The sequence below is a fragment of the Papilio xuthus genome, unplaced genomic scaffold (assembly GCF_000836235.2).
Source record: "Papilio xuthus unplaced genomic scaffold, Pxut_1.1 DF827777.1, whole genome shotgun sequence".
Taxonomy (NCBI): domain Eukaryota; kingdom Metazoa; phylum Arthropoda; class Insecta; order Lepidoptera; family Papilionidae; genus Papilio; species Papilio xuthus.
The window spans coordinates 2,136,704-2,149,731 of record NW_013530872.1 but is presented as its reverse complement, the minus strand read 5'-3'; the positions used below and the strand labels follow the sequence as shown (position 1 = coordinate 2,149,731).

Here is a 13,028-nt window from a genome sequence, read left to right as displayed (position 1 = left end):
GAGTAGGTAAAAAATAATAAAAAACTTTTTATTATTGTAATTTATGAGATATTGTGTATTGTAATTTTAGAGTATGCATTTAATAGCTACGAATAAAGCAATAATTACATTGTTTTTAAAGTCTATGAAAGTTTATGAAAGTTAATATAGATTTTTAATAAATTAACCGTTGATTTCAAACATCAAAATCTCTGTACAAAACATATCGTCATCCCTATCATTATTCTTGGGAAAATAGAGATAACAATATGTTTTAAACCGGGATTTTGGTCTCGGAGACCCCCGGTTTTAATAAAGTTAATTTGTTTTAAATGTTACATATTATAAGTTCGTTCCACCATCTTTCTGCCACATCGTCACTAAACGCTAGGTCAAGTGTCAAGCGGTGGTTTGTACTGGCAACTTGATTATATTCTGTAAATGTTGAATTCTTTAGGGTTATTATTTTAGTACTATTAAGTAGTAATATATATTAAGCTATAATAAAATAAATGATGAGCAATGTCAAGCACAAAGTGCCTTATTAAACTGTAGTATGTAAAAATTCTTAGTATTATTATGGTAGTAAAATTAGTGTATTTTAGAGTAGAAATTGAGTTATCGCTTATAGATAGAAGCCAAAGGTTTATTCCTTTTGTAAGCTTATACAAGTAAATGTTTATAACTGTTAAAATATTATAACATTAAAATCATAGATATACCTCTAGATGGAGTGTTCGGATTTCAAAAGTGAGTCGAGTTAGGACTCCGGATGCCAGTGACCTTGTTTATGGTAAATTTTCCCAGTGTTGTCATTAACATTTTAATATTTAAATAAAAAGTAAATCGAATACAACCTATTTTCTAATGTTTTTTAATTTTACTTAGGTTTTAGTAAAGTTTAATAATGTAATTAGTAGTGAGTCGTATCATTTTTAAGCACACAAATTAATAATTTTATAACCACAAAACGTACAATATTGTGTTTTATTAAACATTTTTTTTAGGTTAAAGTTTATTTTATATATAATTTGTGACACTATATTTTCTCGAATTTGGGAAAATTGATACGATTAACTTGCATCTAGAGTTGTAATGGATAAAATATATTAGTAGCTTAATATTTAGCACTGCCAAGGTATGTTTAAAATTAGATGTATATCATAGAGATGTATAATTTTTAGCTATTTATTGTTTAAATCTTCACTTTAGATTAATATTATCATAATTATAAGGTATAGATGTAATCTATTTCTAATCTCACAAGTTTTTTGTCGTTCACAAATAGCTTATTCCACAACATATCCATTGTGCAGTAAAAAATAAACTCTTTGAGGTTATAAATAAAGTTTTATTTACATTGGTCCATTTGATCACACAAAACTATTATACAGTGCATGATTAACGCAATTATTTTATATAACTGATGCTAAAAGGTTTTTACGAAAACAGCTTTAAAGTTGTTTGATAAAAAAAATCCAAACCATTTCCTAGATCATAGAATATAGGTACAAAAGAAGTGTCACAAAAAATTATGCATAAATATTAAATTTAAAAAAAATGGTTACATTTTGCAACAAATTAAACATTTTAAATAGTTATTAGTTTTTAGCAAAAAAAAACTGCTAAAATCAATTTTAATATAACAAACAAATAGAATTTTATTTAACAACATTACGTACAGACATACTAGATATTCGACTTTTAATAATACTGTTTTTAGTTTAATGGATTTTCTTAACCACTTGTTTTTCCAATGCCTTTAGGGTTCAAAACAACACAATTGTCTATTTTTTTTCAAAGAGAACAAAAGAGATGACTATGTTTTTGTTCAATTGTTTTTGCAGCAAAAATACGCAATTAAATTATATCATCATTAGTTAATTGTTTAAGGAATAAAATGAAAACTCGGTAACTTTTGATTAGCAATTGCATTTTTTTAACAGATCTAGAATAATTGGGTTTCTAAAACAAAAATCTCTATATAAAACATATCGTCATACCTGACATTATCCTCATCTTTGACATAGCAAAGATAATATTTTTAAAGGGGGTTTTGGTCTCAGAAACCGACAATTAATCAAACTGTGTCATCAAAAATGTAAAATTGCTTTGGTGTTTAATGCTTTAACATTTAATGAGGTTAGTTTTAAAATAGTTGGATTTCTTAAATATGTTGATATATAATAGATTTACAGATCAACAATTTTATTAATACTTAAATTTGACCAGAATATGTTTATTATTTTATTACATATTTTAACAGTAATATAATTTCCGGTCATATCATGTTGAAACAAAATTTTATTTTGCTTTTTTAAAATTAATACTCATATATATCACATGTTTGGTATATAATGTGATTATCACAAATGTTTTTCAAAATTTGAAATATTAAGCTCATAAAATATTTTCAAGAATTTTAACGTATCAAAAGCTATTAACAACACATGTCATTAATTCGCATTGTAAAAAACAAAATCTTTGATTCACTTTACAATTCAAGGTTCAATATATTTATTTTATGAGTATATTTATAATCACATAGTGTAAAAATTAAATAAACATTTAATATATATTCAAAATAAATAACTTCATACTCAGACACAAGTACTAGGAGAACATAACATTGGTAGTGTGACTAATAGATTGGAACATCTTTTTACCTAAAGCTGAACATTGATTGTTAAATGCAAGACTGTAGCAATGTGTTACATTCATCTCCGCAGATCTATCATTTCTACTGCAGCATTGTTGTCAAGACGTATGTGCGTCACATCCTGAAAAAAGTACAATATGCAGTACAACCGAAAAGGAACCTTAAGACTATGAATAAACACTCAAAATCAGCTTAATGTTGGTTCTTATGTTGGACCATATAAAAATATCATTTGAGGGGAATTTCGTTGAATTTCATAGCGTCTTTGTCGATACGAAATTTAGCTAAGTTACCTACAAAATGTTTCCTGCCCGAACCTCAGTACTTACATAGAATAAAGGCGGGTCATTTGGATGAGGATGGAAACCGCTTTGTCTGCAATTTGCAATAAACTGCATCCCGTACTCTGGCGTCAGTGCAAAGTATCCAATTCTACAAAAGAACAATAAATTTTATTGTTTATAACAAAAACTCTTATAAAATATACAAAATTATTTCTGTAAATTATTTTTATTTAATGTAATACGTACTCGTTATATTTGGGCGCGCAGACTATGGCAATTGCTTCGGGCATCATAAGCTGGTAGGAGCACTGTGTATGCAAGTCAACTGACGATAGGAACGCTGTTTGTGTCGGATGGGTCTGCAATTCGTTAAAATACAATTAATAGTTGGTTTCCACTGTCAAAACTACTATTTCTAAACATATTGTTGTCCCTCGCATTCTGATTGAAAAAATAGAGACAATATACTGACATGTATCCAGCCGAGTGTGATCAGGTTATGTTGATCCTGGTAGTGGAATATCTCCTCCTCGTTGTTGGTGCTGCACGAGTCCGCGGTGCCTGTTTGCTTCGGCACTATCACATGAGTAATCTTCAACTGATCACGCTCCTGACAGATAAAAAATAAAGTGAAGACCTTTTCAGAAACAAAAACAACAAACCAGGAGTGATAAAAAAATATTTTTAGCAAGTTTTGTTGTTGTAAAAGACTCGAATTCTGTTTTTATGGATAAAAATATCTAAAGAAAAAAGAAAAATTTAATTTCGACTACTAAGCGATCATAAGTTAAAAGTATACAGTGAAGTACCAGGATGCCAGCGAGTATACCGCAGAGCTCGAGGTTGCGCGCGGTGTGCGGTGCGGCGATGGACTGGAAGCGCGCCATTAGAGACCCGGGTACTAGAACCGCGCGCAACCGCCGACCCGACCATGACGGCAGCGTCTCCTCAGTCTCACTGGAAAACAAATACACAAAGTAAACTTAGTGAAACATTCATGAACACAATCTGTATTAAATTTTTTCAACAGAAATAAATTAAAATAACAAATAGTCTTTGTTGATAATTACTGGTGCGGTCTAGATGGTGGTATGAGGGGTGGTACGGGGGAGTAGCGGTGTGCGGGGCGCGGGGGCTCCGAAGCGAAGTCGTCTGGGTAAAGCACGCCGTCCACAGGCGGTGCCGTCGGGGTCACCGCCCACTCGTCCTGAAACATATGTCCTTACATGTTTTTATAGAGTACATAACAAACATATAACAGACAGGACAATGAAAACCAAAACATATTCTACAAATTGTTACATATTGGTAGTAAATCTAATTTAATACAGATGACCCCTACATACAATGTCATAAGCCACAGTTTTGCTATAATTACTAATTTCTATTAAAATCCGAAGTATACTTTAGGAAGAAATGGAGATTTTGGTAGTGTCTTTTACGTTACTTTTTCAAGTTTTGTCTTGTAAGCATCTACTTATGATATTAGTACTTTGTACCCTTCATTGTTTGAATATTGGCTGTAAACTTGACATATACATACATTTGTCTAACAAAATAGATAAAAAATTAATATAAGTAAATTACCGCATGCATCAAGTGTGGTGTTGTGGTGCTTCCATCCTGACTGTTCTCATCTGCCTGAAGACGCTCAGCAAGCTTAGCATCTTCTAATTCCTGCTTTTTTCTTGCTTCTTCCATAATAAGTCTTTTCTTCTGTAAACATATATTCAAAGGCTATATTAATACATAATATGATATTTATGCCATCAATTTGCATTAAAGACAAACATATGAGTAATTAATTTTATTTAGAAATTTAACATAAGAAAAAACAGCTTTTAGGGATCGAAACTTTGGTGAATATCCGCAGGATATCTCCATCAATGATTCACCCATATTCAAACAATGCAACATTTAAAATTTTAATGAAAAGGATCTCTATATTAGATGTAACTTTTTTTACGTTACTTGGCAAAGAAGCCTAGTAATCTATACCTCTAGGAACCATAATCTTCAAAAAATTAGATTATTTTTTAATATTTACCTCATTTTCCTTATATAGCTCATGTTCTTTTGTATACTGTTCAAGAAGTTTTTGTTTTAATTTCTCTGCTTTAGGCATTACTTCTTTTAATTTCACTTGATTGACCAAGCGCACATCTGCGGGTACAGTATTATATTCTGGATGTTTCCTTATCTTTTCCAGAAATAGGGTCATAAACTTCATATACAATATATAGGCATTTTCAAGGCTGCCCTCGGCCAAGTACACATTAGCCATCCTTACCATTTCTAAACCAGATCTGTAATACCTAAAAAAGAAAAATGTATGTTAAAAGCTTAATTATATGTTAAAATTTAATCACTTATAAATATATGCGCCTTAAATCTTTGTTGCCATTTAAACATTTTGTGTATTCTTAGCTGTATTGCATCAGCTTTACAGAAATTGTTCTGTTAAAGAACAGGTATTGTTATGTTTAATTTGATAATTGAGGTGCCACAGATCCTAATACTTCCCTAACTCTTTCTTAATATTTTTGCAGTTATTGATGTCCCTAACATAACAAATACAACAAACAAGATATTGGATAAAGAAAGCAATTTTGATATATTACCTTCTTGGTGGTACATTAGCGTCAACTTCAACCATGGTCCCGTAGTGTGCTAACTGTTTAACCCTCACAGCAGGTTCTAATGAAGCCAGATCTCCGGTTTGTCGTGATCGTTTATCAGACATGGCTAAATGTTAATTCTATTAAAATATAGATTTATGAGGATATTAAAAATAGCAGATTCATTCGGTTAACAAAGAACGAAAAAACCCTGATTACTTTTATAGCTTTAAGTTGTAACGTAACTACAAATAGTATATTAAACAAAATTTGTAGTTCAAAATTCGTTCATGTCCAATTTACCCCAACATTTTATAATTCCGTTTGACATTGACATTAAAATATCTGTGTTTTTGACTCACAAATATGTAAGGTGACATTTGAAAGCGATAGGAATATTATTGATCTATGGCAAAGAAGAGTAGAGTTAGAATTGGCAAATAATGACTTCTTTGTAGTGTAGCCTTTATATTATACTTTACACAGCATAATTTGTAAAACACCAGCTTGGTATTGATGCTTATGATTAAGCTTTCATCACTTTCATCCTCATATGATATTAATAACTTCCTCTAAGACAATCAGTCGATTCTCTACATTATTATTGATGTCCATGGGAAGCGGTGACATCAATTAATAAATTATAATATAAATAAGCGTGCGCTATACTTTCTGTAAGAGCGTTAGGCATTTGTAGTGGTTTACCTAATATATACTACATCAAATGTTTGCAATGCACCAATTTTATGTCCAACTTACACGCCAAGACACCAAGGCTTTCGTTTGTTATTTAACTGTACTAATAATAAAGAGGAGAAACTTTTTTTTTTTAATTTTCATTGAATAGGCTCTGAACTACTATCGATTTGAAATATTTCAGTTTCGGGAAGGTACACTGTCTTCTGATGACATGGTGATTTTCTGCGCAGGGTGAAAATCTCTAGTAGATTTAAGCCCCTAGCTGAACTTATGACATAAAATGTAACTACGGTTGGCGAATTAACGACAGTATAGCATGTATTAAAATCAATATCAGCAAAGTAGTCTTTTTATTATAAAAAAGTAAAAAACAAAACACCAACAAAAAAGTGGACTCCAAACACAACATGCAAGAAAAAAGAAAAAAAGGCGCATAACATTGTTATACATTTTATACAAAACCATAAACGCAGGGTAAGCAGAGGGCCAAAGGTCATAAATAAGCTTGCACGGTTTCGGTCCTCTCGATATTAAATCTTGACATTCTATGTTATAATATACCGGTTTTAGTTGCTTTAGGAAGAGTCCAGCATTTTGTTTGAACGTCAATTTAGGTTTGCGTTTACGTGCCTTTTCGCGGTTCTTCCTTTGTAGTCTTCTCATTTCTTCTTGAGCTTTAAGGTCCTGAGCTCTAAATTCAGCTTTCTGTTTAGCTATTGCGTCAGCACGTTCATCTGCTCTTTGCTTAGCTTGATCCTTAGCTCGTGCTTTTTGTTCCTTGATAGCTAGTGCCGTTGCTCGATCTTTATCTTTTTCCATATCTTTTTCCTTCGCTTTCTCCTTAGCTCGTTGTTTAACACTATCCGCTCGCTGCTTAGCTCGCTCTTTAGCTTGCTTCTTAGCTTGCTTCTTACCATCCTTAGCTTGCTTCTTACCATCCTTAGCTTGCTGCTTACCCTCCGATTTACTTCTAGAAGAGGCGGTTGTGAGATCTGCTGCTGACCGAGAAGATGGTGACGATTCAGGACTTTGATCTGGCCTCTTATATATTACGATTTTTTTGGGTATTATTACAGAAGTCTTGCGATATTTACATATTTGTTTTTTTGGAAAACCACGAAGTTCCCTCATAAAACAAAATTTCTCTTTTCTTGGATTGACTCCCCGGGTACTTGTCAAAGGTTTTTTAGGGAGAAAAAATCTAATTAGTGGGCCTGTCGGTTTTAACATAACTTCTCTAGATTTTGTGTAAATACGTCTTGTGTTGCTGCCAGTGCTACGTTTTCCTATGCTTTTACCTCTAACAAAAAATCTGACTCTGCTAGGTCGTTTCTTTTTCTTTTTTCGTTTAGTAGGTTTCACAGGCTTCTTTCCTTTTTTACTCGTTTTGTCCACACTCTTTTTTATACTTGTATCTGATTTCGAAACTTTTTCTTCCTTAAATTTTTGCGGAACTGTGCCGCGAGTTATAAAAGACTTTTTACTTTTAATATATTTAAAAATTCGTGTAGGACCTACGCTACATGTATTAGTAGCCATTGTAGCCGTAAGGGATCGAAAAAAAGGTTTTTGCGGAAAAGTCGTAGATTTGCTAGATTTGCGAGGTATTTTTACTTCATCCTGAAGACGGGCACCAATAGATATTGACCGAGTACAAGGTATTGGACTTGGAAAAAATTTATGAATATGGACGGGTTTGCCGGCTTTCATTTCCTGTGAACGTCTTCTAGCAAAAGACTTACGGTCCTGCAACAATAGGCCGGGTGGTTTACAAACAGGTTTCCCTTTTTCAGAGGGAGTTTTCTTTTTTGCCTTTTGTTTCTTTAATGGTTTTAAAGGTAATTTGACTTCAGTTGTAATACTTCCAACAGAATACGAGCGGGGTTTTGGAAAAAATTTTAATATTTTAGTTGCTGTGGTGAAGCACGCAGAGCTAGATTTAGATTTGAATTTGCCTGTTGATGGAGATTGGGGATTACTTGTATTGACACCTGAAGTTACTGTACGCTCGTAAGGCGGAGGAATATATTTTACGACAGTATTGGATTTCGGAGATTCAGTATTCAGATTTTCTGAAGACATCTCAACATCAGTGTTGCTAGACATATGTCTACCTATCGGAGTAGGTGCTGGTAAATATTTTTTCACATAAAAAGGTTTATCATATTTCTTAACGTTCTTCTGCTCTTCTTTTCTAGGATTGTTAACTCTCTTCTCTTCTTTCGCATTTTTCTTAACGAGATTTCCTTTTTCTGTGCTAGGGTTGCTAACTTTCTTCTCTACTTTCGCACTTTTGTTACCAGGATTCCCTTTTTCCTTGCCAGGATTGTTAGCTTTCTTCTCTTCTTTCGCACTTTTCTTACCAGGATTCCCCTTTTCTTTGCCAGGATTGTTAACTTTGTTCTCTTCTTTCGCACTTTTCTTACCGGGATTCCCTTTTTCTTTTCCAGGATTATTAACTTTCTTCTCTTCCTTGGCACCTTTTTTACCTGGATTTCCTTTTTCTTTATCAGAATTTTTAGCTTTTTTTTGTTCCTTCTCACGTTTTTTAACAGACTTCTCTTTTTCTTTGTCAAGATTTTTAGCCTTCTTCTCTTCTTTCTCACGCTTCTTAACAGACTTCTCTTTTTCTTTATCAGGATTTTTAGCCTTCTTCTCTTCTTTCTCACGTTTCTTAACAGACTTCTCTTTTTCTTTATCAGGGCTTTTAGCCTTCTTCTCTTCTTTCTCACGTTTCTTAACAGACTTCTCTTTTTCTTTTTCAGGACTCTTAGCCTTCTTCTCTTCTTTCTCACGTTTCTTAACAGACTTCTCTTTTTCTTTGTCAGGGCTTTTAGCCTTCTTTTCATCTTTTTTAACAGACTTCTCTTTTGCTTTGTCAGGACTTTTAGCCTTCTTCACTTCTTTCTCACGCTTCTTAACAGACTTCTCTTTTTCTTTGTCAGGATTTTTAGCCTTCTTCTCTTCTTTCTCACGTTTCTTAACAGACTTCTCTTTTTCTTTGTCAGGATTTTTAGCCTTCTTCTCTTCTTTCTCACGTTTCTTAACAGACTTCTCTTTTTCTTTGTCAGAGCTTTTAGCCTTCTTCTCTTCTTTCTCACGTTTCTTAACAGACTTCTCTTTTTCTTTGTCAGGACTCTTAGCCTTCTTCTCTTCTTTCTCACGATTCTTAACAGACTTCTCTTTTTCTTTGTCAGGGCTTTTAGCCTTCTTTTCTTCTTTCTCACGTTTCTTAATGTTCTTCACTTCTTCTTTTCCACATTTTTTGGCGTCCTTTTCTTTTTGTTTTTCAACTTTCTTAACCTTCGGTTCTTTTCGTCCCACATCGTCGTCTTGCTTTCTTTCTTTTGATTTAGAAATGGAAGAAGTTTTTGGTTTTATGGTATTACTTGATACCGTTCGTAAACATGGTCGAAGGGATGGGAACAACTTGTTCACAGAGATAATTTTAAATGATTTTTTACCGCAGATATTACGATTACAACAAGATGAGAAAGGAGCCAGCGTAGATTTAGAAGAATTACATACACGTAGATTGATGCCACTGCCTACAGTATTTGTCTTACAACGCGGTGGCGGAAAGAATTTTATCATCGTGGTCCGACTTTTTTCACATTTATCTCCTTTAGCGTCCTGTATGTTTACAGCTTGAGTGTAAGCACAACTACCAGGACAAGGCGAAGGAACACACTGTATAACAGACGTCGTAGACACTGCCATATGTTTAGTGGGTGTTGTGGTTGAACACCAACGATTGGAGAATTTCCTTTTTTTCGTGCACTTAACGCATTTATTATCGAGATTGTTACAACTTTTATTCTTAGGTAATGCAGGAATACTTGCAAATTCATTATTATTTGAACATACTCCACTTAAAGCCGTCTGGAGTACTTTAGATAAAGATTTTGGCGCACAAACCTCAACCTTCTGATTTTGACTTTTTATCCCTTGACAACTTTTGATTATAATTTCTTGACATTTATAATTTAATTTTGGCTTTTGCTTCGTATCTTGTTTAGCTTGATTCTTATCTAAACTCTGGGTGACAGATTTTTGAGTGCTACCTTTTTTCTTCCAACATCCACTGCAGGTCGTTTGTTTACTTTTACTTGCATTTGAAGTAGTTTCTGTACCTCTGTTTTTACTAGACTGTTTAAATGTCACACTTTTATGTCTTTTCTTTCCAACAAGAGATGATGTGGCTCCTTCACATGGTAATACCATTATAGTTGTGGCACTCTCAGGAAGACGCAATTTAGTTGCTGTCGTCGTCGTGTACTGTGTACATTTTGAGAAGTTTTTCTGACAATTTGTACCTTTCATTTTCTTTTTATTAGTTTTAGAAGAAGTCGCTTTATTTTTTCTCAATAACGCATAACACTTCTTTTTGTTCTTACAGTAAGCGCACTTTATTTCCTTTATATTTTTTGGAGGTTTTTGAAGAGATTTCTTAGTTGTTTTCCTTTTAGTTTCACCCTTTGGGTCCTGATGAGGTCGAAAGGGATAAGTAATTAACCATACAAGGCCTAAAACTAAAATGCAAGGTAGCCATATAATAACAATCGTAATAAAAAGAAAATATTTGATTGCGGCACAAAATAAATTAAATATGCCAGTAGATTTAGATTGTTTGCAGTTATCACAGACTTTGGGTTCGACTTTTATCCATTTCTTACATATCCTCGTAGGCTTACAAACATTAACAGCAGTCGGTCCTCCGGAAAAAGGTCTCGTCTTCAAATGATCAGCGGTAGCAATGTTTTTTTCTTTACTTTTAGTTTTCATTGTCTGCACAGTAATGTTATCAAAACCATCGCCTTTTTTCAAAATAGACTTTCGTTTATCTAGTTCCAAACAACTGCAGGGAATTTCAATTTTTTTTACACTGTCAGTGGTCTTAGCATCTTTTGGCTTCAATAGATATATGTTAGACACAGTAGTTCGTTCTGTCACTTTAAGCAAATTAGGTGCCGTAGGATTGTCACTCTGAGATTTAACAAAAGACGATTTCTTTTTAGGTTTTTCTGGATTAACATCTTCAAAAGAGTAATGTTTACAGCATAAACATTTGTCGCGTTTTGCATCACTTTGTAAGAACTTATAAAATACATTTAAATTATAGTTTAATTGACGTTTTCGCTGGATACAACGTTGGAAACCAAATAAACTTATCTGACTATTTTTAGTGCGCCTACTTTTACTACCAGATTTTGTCCGTGAAATATTCTGTTCTTTCACTTCTTCGTTTATGTCACGCTCGTATAATACTTTAACCTCATTATTAACTCGACGATTTAAATTTAAATCATATGTTTTCTGTTCGTTCACCACCGTTTCGGTATGGGAATCAATAGATGTTATTTCTTTTATTCTATCTTTGCCCACAAAACTAAACGATGATAACATACTTTTAAAAGGCTTAAAATCAATAGACGTCTTTCCAGTGAAATCTTTCCGTCGTGCACATTCTGAAAAACATGTACTTACTTTATGGACTTATTTTAATCAGTGAGCATTATTTTTATAGTACTAACTAAGACTAGTCGGCACCTGGACCACACACCATATAGCCTAAAATATTTTTTCTTTTATCTCTTCTAAACAAAGAACAACCATACAAACACTGATTTTTATTTAAATTACTACCGATACTTATTTCAAGAAAAATAAAAAACAGTGAATCGTCCTTTAAATTTTAGCCAAATACTTTTTTATGGCGCTACATATGGGAAATCCTAACCTTTTAGTGAAAAGTGAATTAAGAAAAATATAGAAACTAATCTACTTTTCTTAAATTGCACTTGAATGTACCACAATTCTTTGCTATTTACGTTAATTAAAGGTTGAAAAAATTATTACTGGAATTCAATTAGTACGTTATTCATATTAATTACTAGTGTGTGCTACTCATATCTTACTTGTGTATTGTTTTGATTCAACGCTTGATTTTTGGTCAATCTTTACAGAGACATAGGCCAAATCACTTTTTGTAATAACATTTGCATCTTCTTCAGTCTCTCTGCTAAGATTTTGTTTCTTTTTCTCTCGATACTTCGATTTAGTACGGTTAAAACGGATTCCGGCAAAACTTCCTCTTTCATGTTCAACTTTATATTTGACGTTACGTAAATCATGTAACTTTCCAGTATCCCCGTCCATTGCTCGACGGGTTTAAATAAGATGTTCTTCTTGCACGATTTATTTTTAATGCCAAAGATGTCATCGAAATGTAACAAATTCATAAAATTATCAAATAAAGGTCACAATTTGTAAATTTATTAATTTGCAAAAGTGAGTACGTCAGTGTCTAATCTAATAACTTGAAGGAGTCCATCAAAGAGTATGTAACTACTTCGTAGTAAATCCATCGTCGTTTCACTCTGTCGGCGCGGAATCATATATAAAGTATAGTCTAACCAAGAATACAAAAATCTTGACCTGGAATGCTTCAATCGGCTTTTTACACTTTGTAAAGTTCTGAAATAAAGTTACTTATTTTTCGGCAATATGGCGCGAGTTTTATTTTTCCGGTCAGATTATAGCCTATAAATATTCCCGCGTGCATCATCTATTCCGTCAAGATTGGCCCAACCGTTTCGGAGTTAGCGATCGCCATCGAGTTTGTCAGCGTATATTTTTATATGCCCACACAAATTAGTTACCATCCCGTAAAAGTCCTGGTAAAATTTAGCTAGCTCGGAAAAATTTCTGGTAATTATATTTTAGTATTTTCATTTGTTTCGTGGCTTAACAGAACACAAAAAACACATAGAGGTCACGAAAAGCGAT

At 33.0% G+C, this 13,028-nt stretch overlaps 2 protein-coding genes across 2 annotated transcripts; both read right to left on the bottom strand.

The window, feature by feature from the left end:
- Positions 1-2,221: 2,221 nt before the first annotated feature.
- On the bottom strand, positions 2,222-5,869 carry LOC106115626 (STAM-binding protein-like A). The gene is made up of 9 exons (XM_013309061.1): positions 5,544-5,869; positions 4,970-5,237; positions 4,510-4,638; positions 3,993-4,129; positions 3,732-3,879; positions 3,395-3,532; positions 3,169-3,281; positions 2,968-3,070; positions 2,222-2,759 (listed from the first exon to the last, which is right to left on the bottom strand). Exons 1-9 carry the CDS (start codon positions 5,663-5,665, stop codon positions 2,697-2,699), a joined length of 1,221 nt encoding a protein of 406 aa, XP_013164515.1. The 5' UTR covers positions 5,666-5,869; the 3' UTR covers positions 2,222-2,696.
- A 507-nt stretch (positions 5,870-6,376) lies between these two features.
- LOC106115556 (uncharacterized) lies at positions 6,377-12,617 on the bottom strand. The gene is made up of 3 exons (XM_013308986.1): positions 12,158-12,617; positions 6,623-11,707; positions 6,377-6,501 (listed from the first exon to the last, which is right to left on the bottom strand). Exons 1-3 carry the CDS (start codon positions 12,396-12,398, stop codon positions 6,377-6,379), a joined length of 5,451 nt encoding a protein of 1,816 aa, XP_013164440.1. The 5' UTR covers positions 12,399-12,617.
- Positions 12,618-13,028: the final 411 nt, after the last annotated feature.

Coding starts and splice junctions, on each gene's coding strand:
- LOC106115626 (XM_013309061.1), bottom strand. CDS start 5,665: ATGTCTGATAAACGATCACGACAAACCGGAGATCTGGCTTCATTAGAA. Junction 3,282..3,394: donor TCACACTCGGCTGGATACAT/GTCAGTATATTG, acceptor AACGAATTGCAG/ACCCATCCGACACAAACAGC. Junction 3,071..3,168: donor TGCGCGCCCAAATATAACGA/GTACGTATTACA, acceptor GTTCTTTTGTAG/AATTGGATACTTTGCACTGA.
- LOC106115556 (XM_013308986.1), bottom strand. CDS start 12,398: ATGGACGGGGATACTGGAAAGTTACATGATTTACGTAACGTCAAATAT. Junction 11,708..12,157: donor TGAATCAAAACAATACACAA/GTAAGATATGAG, acceptor CATGTTTTTCAG/AATGTGCACGACGGAAAGAT. Junction 6,502..6,622: donor TGTTTGGAGTCCACTTTTTT/GTTGGTGTTTTG, acceptor TCATAAGTTCAG/CTAGGGGCTTAAATCTACTA.